Source organism: Pyrgilauda ruficollis, unplaced genomic scaffold (genome assembly GCF_017590135.1).
Source record: "Pyrgilauda ruficollis isolate IOZ18807 unplaced genomic scaffold, ASM1759013v1 scaffold170, whole genome shotgun sequence".
Lineage (NCBI taxonomy): Eukaryota > Metazoa > Chordata > Aves > Passeriformes > Passeridae > Pyrgilauda > Pyrgilauda ruficollis.
Window position 1 is genome coordinate 430,856 of NW_024515876.1, and position 20,000 is coordinate 450,855.

At 43.3% G+C, this 20,000-nt stretch overlaps 1 protein-coding gene across 1 annotated transcript in view; it reads right to left on the reverse strand.

The window, feature by feature from the left end:
- Positions 1 to 2,162: 2,162 nt before the first annotated feature.
- The window catches only part of SKOR2 (SKI family transcriptional corepressor 2), a 23,599-nt gene continuing 5,761 nt past the window's right edge, over positions 2,163 to 20,000 (reverse strand). Inside the window, 4 exon segments of the mRNA XM_041464121.1 lie at positions 2,163 to 2,225; positions 10,415 to 10,482; positions 14,505 to 14,603; positions 14,996 to 15,061. Coding sequence (XP_041320055.1) covers positions 2,163 to 2,225; positions 10,415 to 10,482; positions 14,505 to 14,603; positions 14,996 to 15,061 — 296 coding nt within the window.

The window sequence follows — 20,000 nt, forward strand, 5'->3', positions numbered from 1 at the left end:
TTCTTTTTCTGGGGGTAAAAAAAAAAAAAAAAAAAAAAAAAAAAAAAGGAGAAAAAGAGAGAGAGAGAGAGAGAAAGTGTTATCAACATTAAGCCAAAATTTGAGACAGTGACAGAATTATGACATTTATTTACAGGCCCTGGGAAAGGGACACACGTAGGTCACCTGCTCTAGCGGCATCCCCTGAGACTGACAGAGCACCTGCGGGGTCACATGGAAATATTGGCAATAATGAAGTGCGAACTTTAACTGCCTGCAGTGCGATCGAACGCAGCCACATCTGCTGTGGGAAGGACCAGAGGGCAGGAACTGAGGGGTTGCTCTGCCAGACAGAGAGTCTGAAGCGGCTGGGAGCGCTGCGCGGGCAGGGATGTGCAAACACCTTTCATCCCGAGGAGACTTTTCCTTCTTGGCACATCAAGGGCACGAAACTCCTTCTGCACAACACAGCCGCGCTTCTCCGCCTGGCTGGTCCAGCTTAGCACTTAAGTAGCAGCCAATCTTTCAAAAGCACCGGGGCTGCAAGGGAACATCCCCGTTTTCATCCCCGCTGGAAGCTGGAGCAGCCTGAGGAGCGCATCCATCCTTCCCGCCCTCGCCAAAGGCGCAGGGAATGCTCGTGCCGGGATGCTGGGATGCCAGCACCGTCCTTGCAGCGACTGGGAGCTGCGGGAAGCCCGGCGATGGGAGCAAAGTGCTCCTCTCCTCCTGTGCACCCATCCTCAGGCAGGTTTTTATTGGCGCTGCGGGCAAGGCGCTGGGGCAGGAGCTGCTCCTGGCCGGGGGAGGCTGCGCCACTCGGGGTAGTAATGCCGCTGGGTTTGTTTTAAATCAGCGCTCACACTGCTGCGAGCTCGATTGGAAAACGCTGGCAGTCAGTGTGTGAGTGTGCACAAGAGCCAAAAGAGACCAGCTCGGTGCTGAGAGTAATCTCCTGGTCTCAGCGGGCCACAGATTGTGGTTATCTGGTTACTCTGTACTTACTCCTACTGCTTTTGTTTTCAAGAATCTGCTTCTTCTACAGCTCAGGCAAACCTCTGTCATCTCCTCTATCAAGCCCTTCACAGATGTCCCAGACTCTCTTGAATACCTCTATTTTGTGCATTACTGAGATCTCTGTGTATGAGTAGCTCTTCTTTTTCTAATCCCCCTACTTCTCCTCGGGGATTTTTTTAGCGAATCCACAAGCCAGATTTTGTGGCATAACACAGTAGCAGGGCTACCAGCTTTTGGCATCTGTCTCCAATCCCTAATCTTCTTGTTTCACCAGGAAAAAAACCAAGAGAATGTCATTTAAATGCTAATACTTCAGCACCCAAAACTGGAATCTCCCAAGCCACTGATGATGGAGGCGGTTTTTCTACTAAATGAACCCCTCTAATACACAGACCTGAAAAATGTAGTGTTTGGTTTAGGAAGGCCCTGCAGGATAATTACCTTCTGTAGGACACTGAACTATGGAAGCACAGTCGGTGGGGTTCTGTGAGGCTCCCAAAAATATGCTGATATACTGCTTTTTCCTGGAGCTAAAGGAGTTCCATTAAGGGCAGAAAAACTCCTCCCTACCTTTTTTTTTGCACTCTGAATGCCAAGGTGTTTCCCTCCTTCCACTGAAGGTACGTTGACCTTGGTGACACTTTTCAGGGTCAGGAAAAGCACAAGCTCAGGCAGTTAAGAGCCATGGAATGGTCTGGGTTGAAAAGAACCATAAAGATCCTCTCATCCTACCCCTGCCATGAGCAGGACACCTTCCACTATCCCAGGGTGCTCAAGCCCCATCCAGCCTGGCCTTGGACACTTCCAGGGATGGGGCAGCCACAGCTGCTCTGGGCACCCTGTGCCAGGGCCTCATCACCCTCACAGGGAAGAATTTCTTCCTAATATTTAATTTAAAGCTCCCAGATTGGAGCCTTTGTCCTGTCACTGCAGGACCCATGGGTCAGCTCCCAGCACTACATCCCACCGCAGCGAAGCCTCGTAATTCGTGCCAGATGTAATTTATCAGCTTTAGACTGCAGCTCAGCACCTGCACAGAGAGGGCTTTGGGGCCAGAACCAGCCACCTCAAACAACAGAACAATCCTCTCAATTCCTGCAGGGGCTGCAGAGGAGCACAGGCAGCCAGGTCAAGTGGAATGAAGTCTCTTTTTCACAAGCTCACCTTTAGCTTTTGCTGAGGTGTGCACCGAGCTTTTCTTTCCTGATCAAGCTTGCTGCATAGGGAATCTGGAATGACACAGAAACAGAGACACTGCTCAAGCCAAGGTTTGGCTAACGAAACACCCAAGCTGGAAATCCCTGCAAATGAAAGGTTTTGTTTTCCTTCCTGAAAATGGGGAGGAATTGTAGGAAACAACACCTTAAATACAAAGGTTCAGCTCTTTATGAAACCTCAGGGAGGTTGAAGCAGAAATAAAAGTAAAAAATGGCCAGAATTAAAACAACGGATAGAATCTTAAAATTTGGGGTAAAAGATGCATGCTGATGCCTTGTTTATGTCAGAGGCTGAACTGTGAGATCATGAAGTCAGCTGTCTGTGGCAGATCAGGCAATGCACACTGATCCCTGCACAGCCACAATACAGCAGGTTGGGAGCGTGAGACTTCGTGTATTTATATCCCCCTAATTAGGAAGTTCATAATAGTTATCTCCAACTTGCACCAATCTGAAGGGAAGCCACTGAAGTGGAACAAATAATTAAAGAAAAACAGAGAACATGGGCATATTAGGGAACACAGTTATATTTAGAAACAAAGTGGGATGATGTGCTCATTGGCCAGAGGGAATACATTACAGGGCTGCTCTTCTGCAGTGCTGGGCCTTTAGAATGCAACAAAACTAAATTGCTCTGAGATTTCCCCATAGCTGGGAATCCAAGTGGCTACAAATTCTTTGATGATGACGACTTTTGGAGGGACTGGAGGAATTCAGGCTGGGAGATCAAAAAATTCTCTGTCCCTGCACTCCTAGGTGCTGCTGCACACTGAGCTGACCTTCTTCTGCTGCCAGGCACTCCAGAATGTGCTCACAAATAATGTCAAATATGTCACTGCAAGCTGACAATTATGTCACCTGAAGTCAGGATCAAGGCCTTAGCCTGCACAAACAGCAGAAGGAACAGATGGGCAAATGTAGAGAGTTCAAGCAACCTGCCCCACACAGCTAGACACAGTGAATTTACGTCCGTATCCACTGACCCCACATGTTCCTGTACATCCCTGTTTTGATTTTAAATACATTACGCCCATCATTATTTTAAATACATTACGCCCATAATTATTTTAAATACATTATGCCCATCCACTATGAGGATGTTTGTGTGAATTGTGCCCAGCATGCCTCTGGGCTGGGGTAAAGCATCGTGTCTGCAAAGACATTGAGAGACTTAATAAGGAAAAAGAGGAGGGAAGGATCAGGATGAAAGGGAAGAGAGGGTCTTTTGAAGCTCGAGAGCTAGCCCTTTCATTTATTGGGAAAGGAGGTCAATCTGGCTGAAAGCAGCAGCCCCAGGAAGGAGCAGTGTCTGTCTGAATGAAAGCAGAAGCCTTTCACAGGGGCACGCTGCTTCCCCCATACACAGCCCTGGAAAAGGGGAAATGTGTGTGCACGAACCACTGATGACCAGAAAAGACCAAGATTCCAGGTGTTGTGTCTGACTACTCTTATGATCCCTTCCCCTGGCAGAAGATGCTCCCTAGGAAACAGAGCTGTCCCCTCCACCATGTCCCCAGGCACAGCTGCCTTCAGGACACGGTGCCTGCAAAGGCTGCAAAACTCCTTCCCAAGCTGCAGCAGAGAGGGGGGTGCAGAGCAGCTGCTTCCCTGATCACCCCTGGACGTGGATGGGATGCAAAAGGGAGCCACAAACAAACTGCACGAGAAAATCAGCACGTTCCAGCTGGGAGCTGTGGTGCCTCAGCTGCTGATTCCTGCCTCTCTCCCACTCACGAAGGCCAACTTGGGTTTGCATGGCCACAAATTATATAGGACATCTCCCAGGCTGTACTGACCTAGATAATACAACGGGGTACATTCTGTCAGAAATTAACTGTTCTTAATCCACTTCTCCGCTATATTTGGCGTCTTTCTAACGTGTGTTGTTTTACCTGATCTCCTGGTAATTGATGGCAGTGGGAGAGGTGGGTGTTCAGCAGGGAAATGACTACTTTCTCCATGAGTTAAATCACCTACAATGTCATCTTCTATTTCTGTCATCGTCAGAGCATTTGGTAACTACGATGTTGTGGTGGAATAGGATTTAGGGCTCGTCCTGGCAAAAAGGTGCATTTCTGTACACCCTTTCAAAGGGTGCACAGAAACAACAAAAGTGAAGGCAGTTGGGTTTTAAGCATCAAAAAACCCAGTTTTTGTAACCAGGTCCATGTTAGTGGGAAACACAATGAGAGCAGATCTGAAGAGAAACTCCAAGAAAAGTGCAATATGGACACTATGGACATATTTAAATATATTTATAATATGGACAATATTCCTACAGACTGACTGCAGTCTAGTCCTGGTACCCATTAGGAACAGGAGCACAGTGCCCTGTGCATTCCTGGAACACATCCCCATTTATTCCACCTGGAAGGAGCCCAGTCAGCAAGCCTGGAGCCTGCCCCACCACTTGAACCAAAGCACAGGTGATGGATAGGACTGGGGAATCCTTTCTGAAGTTCCTGTCTGATCCCTGTTATACACACTCAGATATCAAAGAAGCTTCAGCACATCATCCTCTTTTAGAGGCTTCACCTCTGCGTCCCATCTCTGGCGAGGTACACGATTTTACATTGTGTTGCCTAGAAAAAATGTTTTGCACTCATGCAGTAGCTGAGGCTGGCTTGTGGCTCCCTGTACATCCACACCCATTTTTGACCAGAATTTCTGCAGATTTTAAAGGAAAGGAAGCTTTCTTTTAAATTTTTACAAGGAATCCTTTTCTTTAACATTTGAATTTACTGGAGAAAGAGGCACAGCTCCATCCTATCAACCCAAGGCATATCCACATGTGTTGTCAAGATACAAGTTTTGCTTGCCTCTCTTGGAAGAAAAAAAAAAAAAAAAAAGAAGAAGCAAGCTGACAGTAAAAAATAAAATTCTGGTGAAAACAGCTCACTTTCCTGTACACAATCAGGGATGAGCCTTTTGAGGACACAGGGCACAGCGTTCCAGAAATGTTCTTTTACCTGTCATTATGTGTGTGCCTGTGAGCAGGCACTTCAGCACAAGATGCCACTCAAGAAATCCGAGAGCCATTCTGCTGAAGAACTGTTTGCATTCTCTCCAAGGTCAATAATCTGAGCTGCACCACTTCAGGCCAAGCACAGAGATCACAAATGGCACTGAAGCGCTGCCATTTCCCATTCCCTGTTTTTGAGAACCCAGACCTCCCCACACAAAAATGTGGGTGCTTCTTGTTTGGATAATAAACACATTAGTTGTACAAAAGCACCAGCTTTCCATAAGCAGTGTAAACTGGGAATTAGAGCTACTGGTGCTCTTCTGAATTACACTGTGACCCAGAGGAACAGGCTGTCATGCCTCTGAAGATTTACCAACATTAACCACATGGTGGATTTTTTCCCCCTCCCCATTCTTTTAAACATTCCTTGTCCATCTTTAAGGATCAGGCTGAAAGATGATGCAGGGATGGAAATCAGTTTTGCAGAGAGATAGTTCCTGATTTATTTTATTGCCTGACTCTGAAGAACAGAGTTGATTTAAAGGAGCACTGAGAGCAGAAAGCCATAAAACACAGAGCAGTTCCAGATGGATCCAGTTCTGAGCTCTGAACATTATTATCAGCCCGAAGTGAGGCTGGCAAGGAGGAAGGCAGTTCACAGGAGCATAACCTAATTAAAATACCCCAAACAAAAGCAGACCATCATTTTTCACCACATCTGGAAAGACAATGGCCTGCCTGAGTGCTTCACATTTCTAACACACCTCAAAAACCTGTCACCTTTTCCCCCAGTGTAAAATTAGTGGGATTGATCATCACCTGATCTAAACCATCATGGGTGATGAACACCACTGGAGCTTTTCCTGAGGGACAGGTCACCACTGAGGCCAACGCCTCCTGAGAACCCACAAACCACTTGTAAGGCACCTCTGAGGGAAAATTAAGAAAAGTTCCTCAGTTTGCAGGAGGCTCAAATTTCCTGCTTGGCGTTGTGCTTCCCTGTGGCCATGTTTGAGAGAGGTTCATGAAAACATTAAAGGATGGAAATCATAATGCTGGCAGTGCTGCTTCTTTTTCTCTCACCAAGTAGCTAGGAAGAAAGTTCATGGTTTTAAAGTCTGTTCCACTAACACAGTTGCTCAGAAGACAGTATCAGACAGATCCAGAGTTTCAGGCAGGAGGTGACTTGATACTTGGTTATGGTGCTGGGCTGTCCCAGCAGATGAGTTCTGGTCTCATTGGACAGAAACTAAAAACTCTACAGGCAGGTGAGCTCTTCTAAGGCTGTACCATGCGTGTCATGTCAGAGTTTCCCCCATCCTGCTGGGCAGCAGTTCCTCCTCTCTGTCCCTTTCTGTACAACTCATGAACAAAAGCCAGATGATCCTCAGAATCTCAGAATCTTCTAGGTTCAAAAAGATCTCTAAGATAATTGAGTCCAACCATGCCACCAATGCCCAGCTCACCACTGACCCATGTCCTCAAGTGCCACATCCACACAGCCTTTAAACCCCTCCAGGGATGAGGACTCCACCTCTGCCCTGAACAGCTGAACTCAGTGCTTGACAGTGAAGAAATTTTTCCTAATATCCAGTTTAAACCTTCCCTGGCACAACAGGATCCGCATGCAAAATCCGTATTTTATACATGATCTCCACGTACATGCCCTGTACTCAGCCAATTTGGGAGACAGTACTTTGCAAGAGGAGCAAGAGAAAAATGCATTCAGGGTCTAAGATCCATTTTCTCGTAAAATATGATGATTGGTTGTTTCCTGGCACTTGGCCGGGAACCTGGCACAAACAGGTTGCAAACTTTCCCAGTGGCTGCTTCAGACACGCTGAAAACTCTGAAAACTGAAACACGAGAAGTTCCACCAGGACATCAGGAAGGAATTCCTTACTGGAACAGTCTGCATGGCGAGGCTGTGGAGCGTTCCCCACTGGAGGTGCTCAGAGCCTGCCTGGGGAATTGTTCTGAGCAGGGCGCTCCGCGGGACTCCAGCAGGGAGCTCGGACTGGGTGACCTCCAGCGGCCGCTTGCAGCCTTACTCCTTCTGTGATTCCCATCAAAACCAATGGCCACACACCAGCCTGCCGCTCCCGCAGCCCCCCGAGCCAGGCTGCCCGCATAAACCCAACATCCCCCAGTGACCACGTAAAACTACAGAACGCACCCCGTTTTCCCAGCGACCTGAGCCTTACTCCTGGCTTCCAGGAAGCCACGGACTACTATTATTTCTGCCCGAGCCGCAGGAGCAGCGGGGCCCGCTGATTCAGCGCTGGTTTATTTAAGCCGGGCTCAGTTTGAGCGCGGGATTACCGCGCCGCGGCCGCTGCAGTGGCGGCCGGCGGCCGGCAGAGGGCACCCGCGGGCCGCGCTGCCACCGACCGCCCCCAAAACGGGGAAGAATCTCCCCAAAAAAACGGGACAAAAAAGCGTCACGGCCAGTGCAGGGCATGATCTTCACGTCAGGCTGCAGTGGGTGTTTGCGCTGGGAAGTTTTCAAATGGAATCATAATTGGTTGATTTTTTTTTCCCAGCTTGTATTAAAGATATTTCCGAAACAGCAAACAAGCTGGGTTAATTTATTTTAAAGTCTGATTACTCAGTTTGGGGCGAGTGAAACGATCGTTCTGGATAAACCTGCTTCTGGTTCCCACAGTTACAGGGGATCAGGGAATCACAGAGTCGTTTAGGGTGGAAAAGCCTTGGAAGATATTAAAATCCAACCATTTCCCCCACACTGCCCATCCCACACTAATCCGTGTCCCTAAGTGCTACAGCCACATGGCTCTTAAATCTTTCCAGGGATATTCAGGAAGAACTAATTTAAGTTGTATATCTTCAGCAGTGAGAAGAGCCAAAAAAAACCCTGAATCTAGGCATCTGTATTTTTTGTAAAATAATTTTTAAAAGCAATTAGGCCGAGTTCTGTGGCTAGTTACATCAGTAAATTTTGATCTTAGTTCTACAAAAGCATACACCTATAAAGGTCTAAGTAAAATTATAATTTCAGTGTGCGTGAAATGCTTCTGCTTTTCTCTTTGTACTGCTATGTTAACAAGAAAATTAGGTTAAAGCCCCATTGAAGTAGTAGTGCAGCATCTCAGGTACAAAAAAAAAACACCTAAAGGCACCAGTTAGAAACAAAAAACAACAGCAATTAAACAAAAAAATCAAAAGCAGACACGCTTTTTTTGTATTCTGCACCAATTCATCCATGCAATAACCCTGGAAGGCCAAAGTAGTTCTATCATTACCACATTCAGTTCATTAATCTTAATTCTAGATATAAACATACAAGATATATTCCCATGAATGAATTAAAGCCACTGCTGGGACTATCACCTCAAAAGTGCTGACTCCATTTCAGTTATTGGCCAAGATGTCTCTGAAGGTTTCTGCCCCCATTTTGGCAAACACACTCATTATTTGCAGCAGTCTCTCGGTTTTTCATGCAAAGATATTTTTATCAATCTCACTGATCACTGCCTGCCCCACAAATATGAGCGTGAAGACTTACTGGTGATTCAACAACATTTCTATTAGTAATAATTAACTGAGGCATCTGTAGTGAGTGAAGAGGTCCTGAGTTGCTGGTGCAGCACATTAAATGTTGAAACTATTCTCTGTAAGTACGTTCATACAGCTCTGTTAAATGATTAAAAGACTCTTAGTCTGTCCATAGCACAAATCAGTAAGTGAAAAGGGTGTGAATTACTTGATCATATTTCTTTTCCTGCCCAAGAAAATCAGGAAAACCACCACAGCTGGCTTGCTGGAGGTCTGGGATATCCAGTTCCAGAAACAGCTTCACCACAGGGCCACAAGGTGGATGGCAGAGGTGATCCATTCTCTCCCTGGGAGGCAGAGTTAGTTACCTCCAAGTCCAGCTGACACAAGAGATAAAGACTGGGGTGCACATAAACTTTGTGCCTAGAAGTTCTTTGCAGCAGAAAATTCAACTGGTCACCTGCCTCAAGTCCAAAGCAGCAGAGGAAATGTTTTTCAGGATGGGCATCCTAATTAGAATTTTCTGTGACAGCAAAATTCACAGGTCAAGTCAAACTCCCTGCCTGTCATCGGGACACAAAGGGGGACACAGTAACAGCTGAGCACACTACAGGAAAAGAGTGCAAAAAGACCAGCTGCAAAAAACAGCCAGAGGTATTCTGGACTTGAGTTTCCTCCACAAACAACCTCTTCCAAACACCCTCCATCTCTCATTGAAATCTCTGCAGTCAGCAGGAACGGGGCACGTGGAAGCTCTAAAAATAAGGCCAGTCCTGAATGCCTCCAAACATGGGAGCACAAGTCTGACAATCCTGGCCTTCAAATTTACTTTTATGTCCTAACCCATCCATTAGAAAATGACAGCACCAGGAGGCTGGGCAATGCCTTCTCTGCACCGTGGCAAGCAGGAGGAAAATTTCAATGGGGGAGCACGGGGCTGATTCAGAGAAATGGGGATATTTGCCAAACTTGCCTCAAAAACAAAACCCCGTTGAGCAATGTCAGACTGATCACAGAGAAAGCACCAGCAAAGCAAACATTAGCTGACACCCTCACCTTGCCCTGCTCTTGAAACCACACTAAGCATTCATTTATTTGAGTGTGGAACAGCTTCTCATGCTCCAGACCCTTTGCTTGCAGCGGATTAAGAACATCATCTTTTCAAAACAACACAGTTGGATGTGATGATCCAGGGCTGCACTAGCACACAGGCAAAATCCCTCTTGGTTTTAAAATAACAAACAACAGACCCAACAGTAACGTGTGCCTGCACTGAACTGTGTTTTGGCAACTTGATCCTTTACTGCTGAGTTAAGCACTTCTTCTAGTGTCTGAAATGAGAAAAAGACACATCCTGAGGTTTATTTTCTGGTGGGAAGGAGGGATTGAGCAGATTCCCTAGGCAGAAACGTTTCACTGCTCAAAGTTTACTGATTCACTCCTCCCTGCTCCTCTCTGCAGAAGCACCTCTCTGTGTCGAGTTGACACATTTTGTTTAGTTGAAACATGAAGACACATCTGGCTACTGTATGAAAGTAAATCTCCAGGTAATTAGGCTCCAAACCAGCTGAGAACTGCATGTTTACCTCTTGCTAAATATAAGGCAATAGGAGCTCGGCAGTGGTGCATCTGCATGGCTCACAAAGGAAAAATCTGAGGTGTGCACTAAAAAACACAAAGCAGCAGATCAAGACATTTTCATCAGAGAAAGTAAACTTACGATTTGTAGCTGCTGCACCATTTCTTCTCTGTACGCCAGCTCCCGCTTCATCTGATCTTGAAAATTGTCTGTATGAGAGGGGAAGAAGTGTAGGTGCAACAATTAAAACAGAGACCACATGGCAGTATTGACACCAATCAAGCTAAATCAAGCCCTGTCACTACTGAGGAACCACAAAGCATCACAGAAGTCCTTCACTGAATTAAAACATGCACCTAACAAATATGTATCTAATAGGAGACACCACTGACAACAGAAAAAAAAAAAAAGTTAGATTTCACTACTTCCCCCATCAGCAAATGTAGGATGCTAAGTTTGTGTTGCTAGCATTTATTCCCAGCTATTTTCCCGCACGGGCAGGGCTCTGCAGTCATTAGTCAAACTTTTGCAGACCCTGAAGAGCAGAAAGCTCCTCTTTGCTTTGGCATAAATCTGTTGACATCAACAGCGATGTCCAGCACGTGAGAGGAGAAAGCGTTCAAGGATGCAGGGTTTGATTTGTGGTTTGTAGCATTGTGCTGACGGCTTTGAACAAAACTGGAGCTCCATAAAGAGTGGAATTCGGATGGGAGAAAGTCTTTGAGAGATCCTGGGCAGCTGGGTGACAGCACAGGCCAGCCTTCCTGCTCCAGCAGATCCTCCTTCCCTGATTTTCCTCCTAAACAACTATTTCAGACAAAACTTCATTTGCTTGAAGATTAACTGATGTTTTGTGTGCCTTAACACTCCTGTTGGTGAGTGGGAAAAAGAGGAATATAAACAAAACTATTGAGAAGAACCAGAGAACTCCAAGAGCTGCCTGATGGATGTCAGAGTGCAAGGATGGGCTGTTAAATGGAAGAGGAAAGAAAACCCATCCCAAAAAACTATCATTTTGATTCAAGTAAGGAGCCTGTCCTGGAATTAAAAACAAGGGGGCAGAGCTGTGTCCCCCTCTCAAAAGAGAACTTTGTCTTCTCTGAATGATGAACAGAAGTAGTTGTTTGAAAGAAAAGGAGGCAGGGAAAGAGCAATGAAACAGGGAAAGAGTGAGAAATTTTGGCAAGCTGAAGCCTTCAGGAGTCCAGCACAACCTCATTGAAGAGGACATGGTGGCATTATCTCAATGAAGTTCTTCAGATTTCCACTAAATTCCCAAAGAACTGTTAAGCCTATTCCCTCTACTCTGACTCGATCAGAAAAATAAGCCAACAAAAAGAAAGCAAATTTTCAATTCCTCTTTTCCTACCCCCCCAAAAAACCATGCACTATAAAAAAAAGGTAACTGCCCCCTGTCCTGACCACTAAAGGCTGATAATTGCAACTGAGGTCCTCCAGCTTCACTCTGAGTAGGCTTTAAGGAGAAATTTTCCTTTTTCCCCTCAATGCTTTCCTCCCAGCTGCCTCTTCATGGGCTCATCACCTCTCCAAAGAAACAGCTCGGGGATCTTGCTCAGCCCTGCACAGCAAATGTCCAAGCTCACAGTGGAAATGGGGTGTTAATGGCAGGGACAGCGTTTTTTTTCCGGCAGCATTTATCCGAGTCCAAACGCTCACAGACAAAGCCATAAGCAGTACCCAGGAGAAAAGATATGAATATTTAAATAGCTTTCTTAACACAAAATTAAATACTTTAAGTACCCAGGCTGCGTCTCCTCCATTTTATTGCCACATTGTTTAAAATGCAGACGGACAGAACGCGGAGCAGCCGACGCGGACGGCACAAAGCAGAGCAGGGCTCCAGGAGAACACACTGTCACCATGCAGAGATGCTTGCATTTCTATCAGGACAGCAAATACTTTGACTTTCTACATGCAACCTGATTTTTTTAAATTTTTTTTATTTTATTTTATTTTATTCAAGTGATCTCTGCATTGAGAGATCTTAAAGGCAAAAAGAAAATTTCACCTGCGGCTTTCAAGCACAACAGCAATGTGAAAAATACAAGGTCTTGCTGTTTTATAAATTGTCACAGTCCGTGTTTCAAGCAGGTTCAAGAAGCCACAGAGAAAACTGCAGCATAGCACTGCTTGCAAATAAGCTCAGATCTCATTTAACAGTGATTTAAAGGAGAGGAGAGCTCTGAAACCAAACACCATTTACTGCACAGCGCTGTTGTGAGCAGTGGCTTGGTGCTGTGAAGGTGGAACACCCCAAATGTGCTCAGTGCCAGGTGGAGGACCCAAAAGAGGTGAATCTAGAGCTCACTGCAGGCAACCTGACAGAAGCATCTTCCAGAGAGAAACAGTATTGCCTTCCACATCTCGCATGCTGCCTCCCAGCTGAAGCAGGGATGAGTTTTCGATACAATTCAAATTTTACCTCAACTTTCCTTTAGCTGGATCTCCAAGAACTCCTCTGCCTGGCTCCTCCTTGCCCAAGACACCAATACCATTCTAATACCTGACCTAAAGCAACAGCCCAACAGCAAGAGCCTGGAACAGCCCCCCTCTCTTGTGCTAGAACATGCAATATAACAGAGGACAAAACATCCTCAACACCGATTTACACTGATTTTTTTTTTTTTTTTTTTTTTTTTTTAAAAAAAAAACCTTTTTTTTTTTTTTTTTTTATCATATTTTCATTGTCCTCCAACTTTGACCAATTTTACTTTTTTTTTTTTTTTTTTTTTTTTTTTTTTTTAACACAAAGACCCTTTTTTCTTGTTTTATTGCATGTGGAGGAGGGGTGGGTTTTTTGGTAAATCTAAATCTGTAAATAGGCTTTACGGTCACTTCTAGGTATGGTTTATAGCACATTATCTGTTTTCTATTTTAATCCTGAAGAAAATTGACCACTACTTTGTGGTACATTGAAACCACATATTTTTCAAGCCAGCATACAGCAGTCACCACTTCCTTGGTCGGCCCTACTTGTTCTTTTCTTTTATTTGAATAGTATTTCATGTGGTTTAATTGCAGTGTTTATTTACATGGCAAAGACAGAGCATTAATTTTACTGAAGAAGAACAAAAGGATAAATAAGAGACTTGAATGGCAAAAGTCCAAGATGCCATTTTGCCAATACCACACAGCAGCATTTTGATCCCCACGAATTATTTGAAAATTACCTCACTCCCAAACCCAAGTAATGACTGGATTTATTCTGAAGGATGAGGTTGTACTCCTTTCATTAATATCTCTATCATGTCAAGTGACTGTTCTTTATTTATCAAGCTGTCTACATATTTCAATATTCGGGCTAAAGATGGAGTCATTCCCAGAGTCCTCACACTTCCTTCCTTCCCTAAACTTACCTATCTGATGCTACAGAAAGGGGACAGGCATATTGTCTTTGAAAAATAGGAAAATGCTGTCTGTGTTCCCTCTTTTTCTGGTGGGATCATCCTGATCTAGGTGGGATTTCTCCCAGAACAATCTTTCTGCCGTTGCTCCAGTGTCGTTCAAGAGATCCCAGCCAAGGGGTTTTTTTCCACATCCCTGTACAATCAGCCCAGCCTTCTGGCAGCTTCACAAAAGCCCTGCTCAGTGCTCATTGTGTTTTATTTGAGATGTGCCCCGCACATTCCATCACAGCAGCACCCCGCTCAGCGGCCGTGGTGGAAGGACCACCTCAAATGGCCTCTCTCAAGGGGAAAAATCCAAGCAGGAATTTCTACTCCCTAAAAAGGCCAGATCAGTTCTCCAGCATCAGCTGGAACCTGCTGAAAATGAGTATTAGGAACGTCCTGAAAACAAGGGTTAAGTATCTTGTCTTCAGAAGCCCCGAGGTGTTGGCCGAGACACCAACCTCACCGCACCCCATGAGGATCCAGATGTGTTCCTGTCTACTCACTGTAACCCATGCTATCAAAACTAGTAGAGTGCACGCCAAAACAAACATCCAGCTTTGTATTTTTTCTACAAAAGACCTGCTTGTGTGGCTGCAAAGCCACAGCAGGGGTTGAAAGGGGCCTTAAAAATCACCTCATTCCAACTCCTGGGACACCTCCCACCATTCCAGCTTGATCCAAGCCCTTCCCAACCTGGACTCAGCAGAACTAAGCCCAAGATCATGGCAGCACAACTGAGAGCCTGTCTCATTTTATCAGCCTGGCAGCAACCAACCACAACACCACACAACACCAAAACCACAGATTTTGTGTCTTACTGAAGACTGGGAAAGACGCGTTTCCTTTCAACACCTGGAATTCCTGTTCCAGCCTCCTCCGTAGGTCAATCTGCTCAAACAGAACCTTCTGGAGTTCCTCTAACAAAGAGAAAAAGTGGTTTTGATAATCTGTATAAATAATTCTTGAAAGAACAGTTGCAGAGCAATTCATTACTCCAAGACAAAATATTTTAGCGCTTATTAAAAAAAAAAAAAAAAAGTGTTGCATAGACCTACCATAGATTTTGTGCAGAAAGCCATGAATATAAATCAATGTAATATATTATTTTAAAGTATTATATTACAGTGTCATGTATTGATTGATATATATGCATTAATCTCAATTATATCCACCCAAAGGTCCATATATTATTCATATGTTACTTGACAAGCTTAAAATATGGCGCAGAACAAAAGTGCCCCCTATTATCCTCATATTCTATTAAAACAAAGAGCAGTTTTATAATGTAAGAGGCCCTTATTTATTTTACCTTTCCCCATATTTTCCACATCCTTCTTCAGAGAATGAGGTGAATTGGTTTCTTGTGTGTGTTCTCCTTAAAAAAGAGAAAGAAAAAAAAGTTATTGATTTACTGATAGTGCTTTTTGTCAGTGCTGTTCTTACTAGACATCTGCTTCAGAGAAACAGAAGAGGAAAAAAAAAGGGGCAAAAATATAAAGAAAGTGTAAGAAGTGTAAGGTTTATCTACAAATTTCTGGGTGCATAGCACAAATATTTGTGAATTCATATTTTCTCTACTTCGGTGAAGTATCTGCCTACAGCATGGCTTTTTGCAGACAACAGCTGATGTCTCCTCGATATTCTTCTTGCTGAGCTGATTCCTCCTTTCCCTCTAACCCCTCTCTTGAAGATTCTCTTATCAGAGAACAGCTGGGAGCAGGCAGAGAACAGGGAAGATCTTTCTCTACAGTCTCATCTCTTCTCCTCTCAACGGGAAGCCCGTGCTCTCCATCTGGGCAGGATCCTGATCCAAAATCCACAGGAAAAATGCCTTTTTGCCTTCATCATCTCTCCAGCTTTATCATCTTCCAGAGATCCATGGCATGGGTGTGTTGCAACTGGATATAATTTATATCCAGCTGAGATAAAATTGACATTAGTGGTATTTGCATATAAAGGATACAGCTCTGGGGTCAGACAATTGAGGGACTCAATTGTCTTAGGTTGCTCACATCAACTTTTAATCATATTATAGCACAGAATTTTCCATGTAACAGAATTTGGCTATTTCCAGACAAATGCATGCTACTTCCTTCAGCCTTTTTTTTTTTTTTTTGTCTACAAATTGAATTAAATTAAAAAAAAAATAAAATCACAAGTTGTGAAGTTCACCTGAATGACAGTTTGAATTGAACTTTCTGACAAAAGGTGTTACTTTCACTATCCTCTTCAAGTGCAAAATTTTTCCTGTGATTTCTATGAATATCTTCTATAAAAGCTATAAAAACTATTTTAAAAATAATAAAATACTACTTAAGCTGAAATTGATGGGAGAATTTCAGTTATTTACAGCTGAAGTAGAAATGGACTCTCAATAATTAAGAAAATATTTGGTAAATAACCAATTATTTAACTAATTGGATTAATTCTTGTTTTAGTCCAGCCAGTAAATACACATCATTAACTCGACTGACAAGTAATCACAAGAGACATATATATATAAATATATTCATATGCTTATGTAGTTGGAAGAGAGGTTCATGGAGAAAATACCTTGGGTTTTGATGTTTCATTTGGTTTTGCTTTTTTTTGAAAATAAAAATCCATAGCATTGAATAGGTCATCGGACAACATACAGCAGTTACTTTAAAAATTATTGTGTCATCACAATAGGCTAATTTTAAAGTTGAATTGGAAAGTCTTGCAGTAGATGCAGTCAGAAATCTTTCTGCAAACCATTTTTTTCTGTTTTTAAAAATCGATGCAATCCTATATCCAGTAAACCTTGAAGTTATAGCTTACGAAACCTATCCAATAACTCTGCATTTTAGCATCTCCTCTCTCTTAATTCCTTAAAAAAAAAGCCAAAAAGCAACCACTCATTCAGGAACATACATTTACACAACTGGCATCTGGCGCCAGCAATTCCATTTTAAAAACTCATTTATGTAACGTGGTGATTTAAAAAAAAAAAAAAATCATTTTTGTGGGATATTTGGTGAAAACAAAGTATTTTCCACAGGTAAGTTGTCTCACCACAGTAGAAGATATAGCAGGCTTAAAAATACATCACCTTTTGGGCAGTGGTTTGAGGGGTTTCCACAATGTAAAATGGGTTTGTTGGGGGACTTTTTTAGCCAGCATTATCCTTTTTTAAACTAGATGGCCATCAAAACAAAATATTTTGTCAGATAAATTAGGGTACACTAAATCAAAAGGGAGGAATTGACGTTTAGGAAGTGTGAATTTGTTGAATTACAAATACTAGCATATTCCTAACCCATTTCTTCCATTAAGGCGTCCTTTTCTGTGTGCTTTATGTGCAATTTTGAGGCTCACAGGCAGAAGGTAACTGGATTTTTCAAGGAGAAGGAAGGGAATTGGGAAGAGACTGGAGTATGGTGGCAATACAGCTCTTTCTCCCTTGCTTGGTTGAGCTCCCAGGGCTGCATGGTTTGAAGCTGCTGACTGGCTGGGACAGAAAGAACTGCATCAAAATGAAGATTAGGGCATGTAGCATGAGGAATAACTTCCCCAGCATCTGCAGCCTCCCTACCAAGCTGAAAAAGGCCTATTAGAAAATCCTCCATGCTTGCACCTGAAATAAGTAAAGAATGGGATTGGAAATTTGAGGTATTTAAAGGCCAAAGACAGGACACGCGGTTTAAAAGAATAATTGCATTTTTAAACTGCTTTCTGATGTTAAAAAAAAAAATTTAAAAATCTTGACATTATTATTGTTAACGGCAGTAATAATCAGATGGGTTTCACCTTTCCTGTCCCCCTGAAAATGATAATCAGGAGCCTGCTCTTCTCCATTTTTCCATACTTCCCAGAGGCCTCATCACGCGTTGTGTACTGTTCTACCTTAATTGAAAGGGAGGAGGTATTGAATATTTAACCAGCTTCCCTTCTCTTAAATGTTAATTAAAAGCTAAATAGGTGTTTAAAAACAAACAAACAGAAAGCCCAAAGAATTTTAATCAGTCTAAGAAAAAATCACTTCCCCTCCTAATAGCTCCACCATAACTCTCCTGGGCCTTGCCTGCACACAAACTTGCAGCATTTAGAGCAGCAGGACTGAAAGCTGTGCCACCCCTCTGTATGGACACAGGGATTTCCTTTAGGAAAGGCTATTTCAGCTTGTTCAGGAAAATCAAACTCTGCCTCCCCCGTCTCTTGTACAGGAGGGAAGAGGGTGAAATATTTGCAGGCCTCTTGAATGGCCTCAGCGAAAGCTTTGGGTGCCTCTGCTCTTCCCCACGAGCTCAGGCACACACTGTTTTTCTGGAATAAAGGTACAAAAGGCTTTCTTAACCTGGAGAACACCCACCCACGAAGGACACCTCAAAATTGCTCAAAAATTGGCACTGTGAAAAACAGAGGCCCCAGGGTTGGAGATTGGCTCCTGCGGTGCCGCCATTTTATCAGCTCTACGCCCACCGGAGCAGCTTAAGATTTGAATTTTTAACGTCTGGATTTTTAACGTTTCTGAACTTATCCTCCTCAAAGGAAATGCACTTTGCCCTCGCTGTGAAAAAAAAAAAAAAAAAGCCAGACATAGCCGGGTTACCCCTTCATGCTCTGCCACCTCCTGCAATCCTTCCTCGGGAAGCTCTCAGAATGCTCTCTGAAAAGCAGCTAAAAAAAATCCCACGCAGTCCCAGGCAACTCAGCTACCTCAATGCGCTGATATGTCCAGCACAGGGCATGGATGGTCTGGGAATATAATTCCATTCTCCCAGCTCTATGCCCTGTGCCTGGTCCTCAGCTTGTGCCCTCCACAACCCTGACCACACCTGAGGTTTCAGACCACATCACGTAGAACCATCTCCTCTTTTTCTGTGTCCACTCCATCCCTGTTATTCCTGGACAACCACTGTGCTTTGCAGAGCCCACCACATCTGCCAAAAGTTTTGCACCTCGCCCCTGACACTGTGAAGCCCACAGCACTCCAGATCCATCACAACTTAAACACCCACATGTATCATCAGCTGGAGAGAAGCGCTGTCTGCAGACACAAACACCACAGCAAAAAGTTGCTGGTGACTTCTGGATATAAATATATATAGACATATACATTTATATCCATTCAAAAAAATGTAGGCAGATGTGAACCAGCAGACTTTCAGCGCTCCAGAGGCTCCCTCTGTATCTGAAATCAAAGACTTGCTCCCAGACACGCAGAGCTCTTGCATATGTCCTGAAGAAATTCTAAACTTACTGAAAATATTCATGCATCCTGCATATTCATGCCACTTTTAGGGGGGGATAATCAATAGGGTATTCAGGACTTGGCAAAATATGGTTACTTTAGGAAACTCAATAAGCATTTTTTAAGTGTTTTTGTGCACCAGGGCTGATAAATGTCTTAAAAAATCTGGAGTTTTAAATGGCAATTTGCCCCCAAAAGTGATTTAAATTTAAAACAAACTAGTTCTTTTTTATGCCCAGATAAATCCTCATTTGTAACATCCATTTAAAGTTTCAAATGCGAACATCTGATTAAAAAACATCCGCATTGAAGTACTAACAGATAGAGAGGAAAAGGAGCCTCAGGATTCCAAAGTAAACACTCACAAACCTAGGCGGTACCAACCTAAAATACTAAAATGTTTAAAAAAGATAAGGAATCTGTTGGCTTTTGGTCTGAACCTTATTCATACATCTGAGAACTGTTCCATAATTTTATTTTAGAAGCACAAAAGCTAGAAAATTTCAAATTCTTGGTGTGTTTCAAACGGACGGTAATATGCCCACCAGATTGCAGAAGATGAGGCTTTAAAAAATGAGCATACCACACCTAGTATTAAGAAAATTGAAAAAAAAATAAATTCAACAATGATCCACCCTTTTTTAATGATTAAAAGAGGGTTCAGGGGGTCCTTAATCATAACAGATGAGAAATGAGAGAAATGAGAGAAATAAGGGTGCAGTCCTACAGTCTGTCTGCAGATTTTTCTGTCATGCAGATCCAAGTATTTATACACAATCTTATGTACTAATATGCAGTTCTAGATCCCACATCTGAAACTTCATCTTGCCAACTTTTAATTTCATTGGGGTTTTTTTGCAAACAGATCCCTAATAAAATTTAAAGTCATTTAAATTCTGTATCCAATGCTTTCAACCTATCCTAGTTAAGACTACACAACTGTTCAGTCTGCTGCATAGTAAAAGCCAGGCTGTTTTCAACCCTCTATAAAATATTTTAAATCTACAGCAATTGCAGTATTTGCAGAGTTGCCCTGAAAATATATTTAAGAGAAAATAAAGGAAACCTGGCTCACCATTTCCAGCCTGAATTTTTCTGA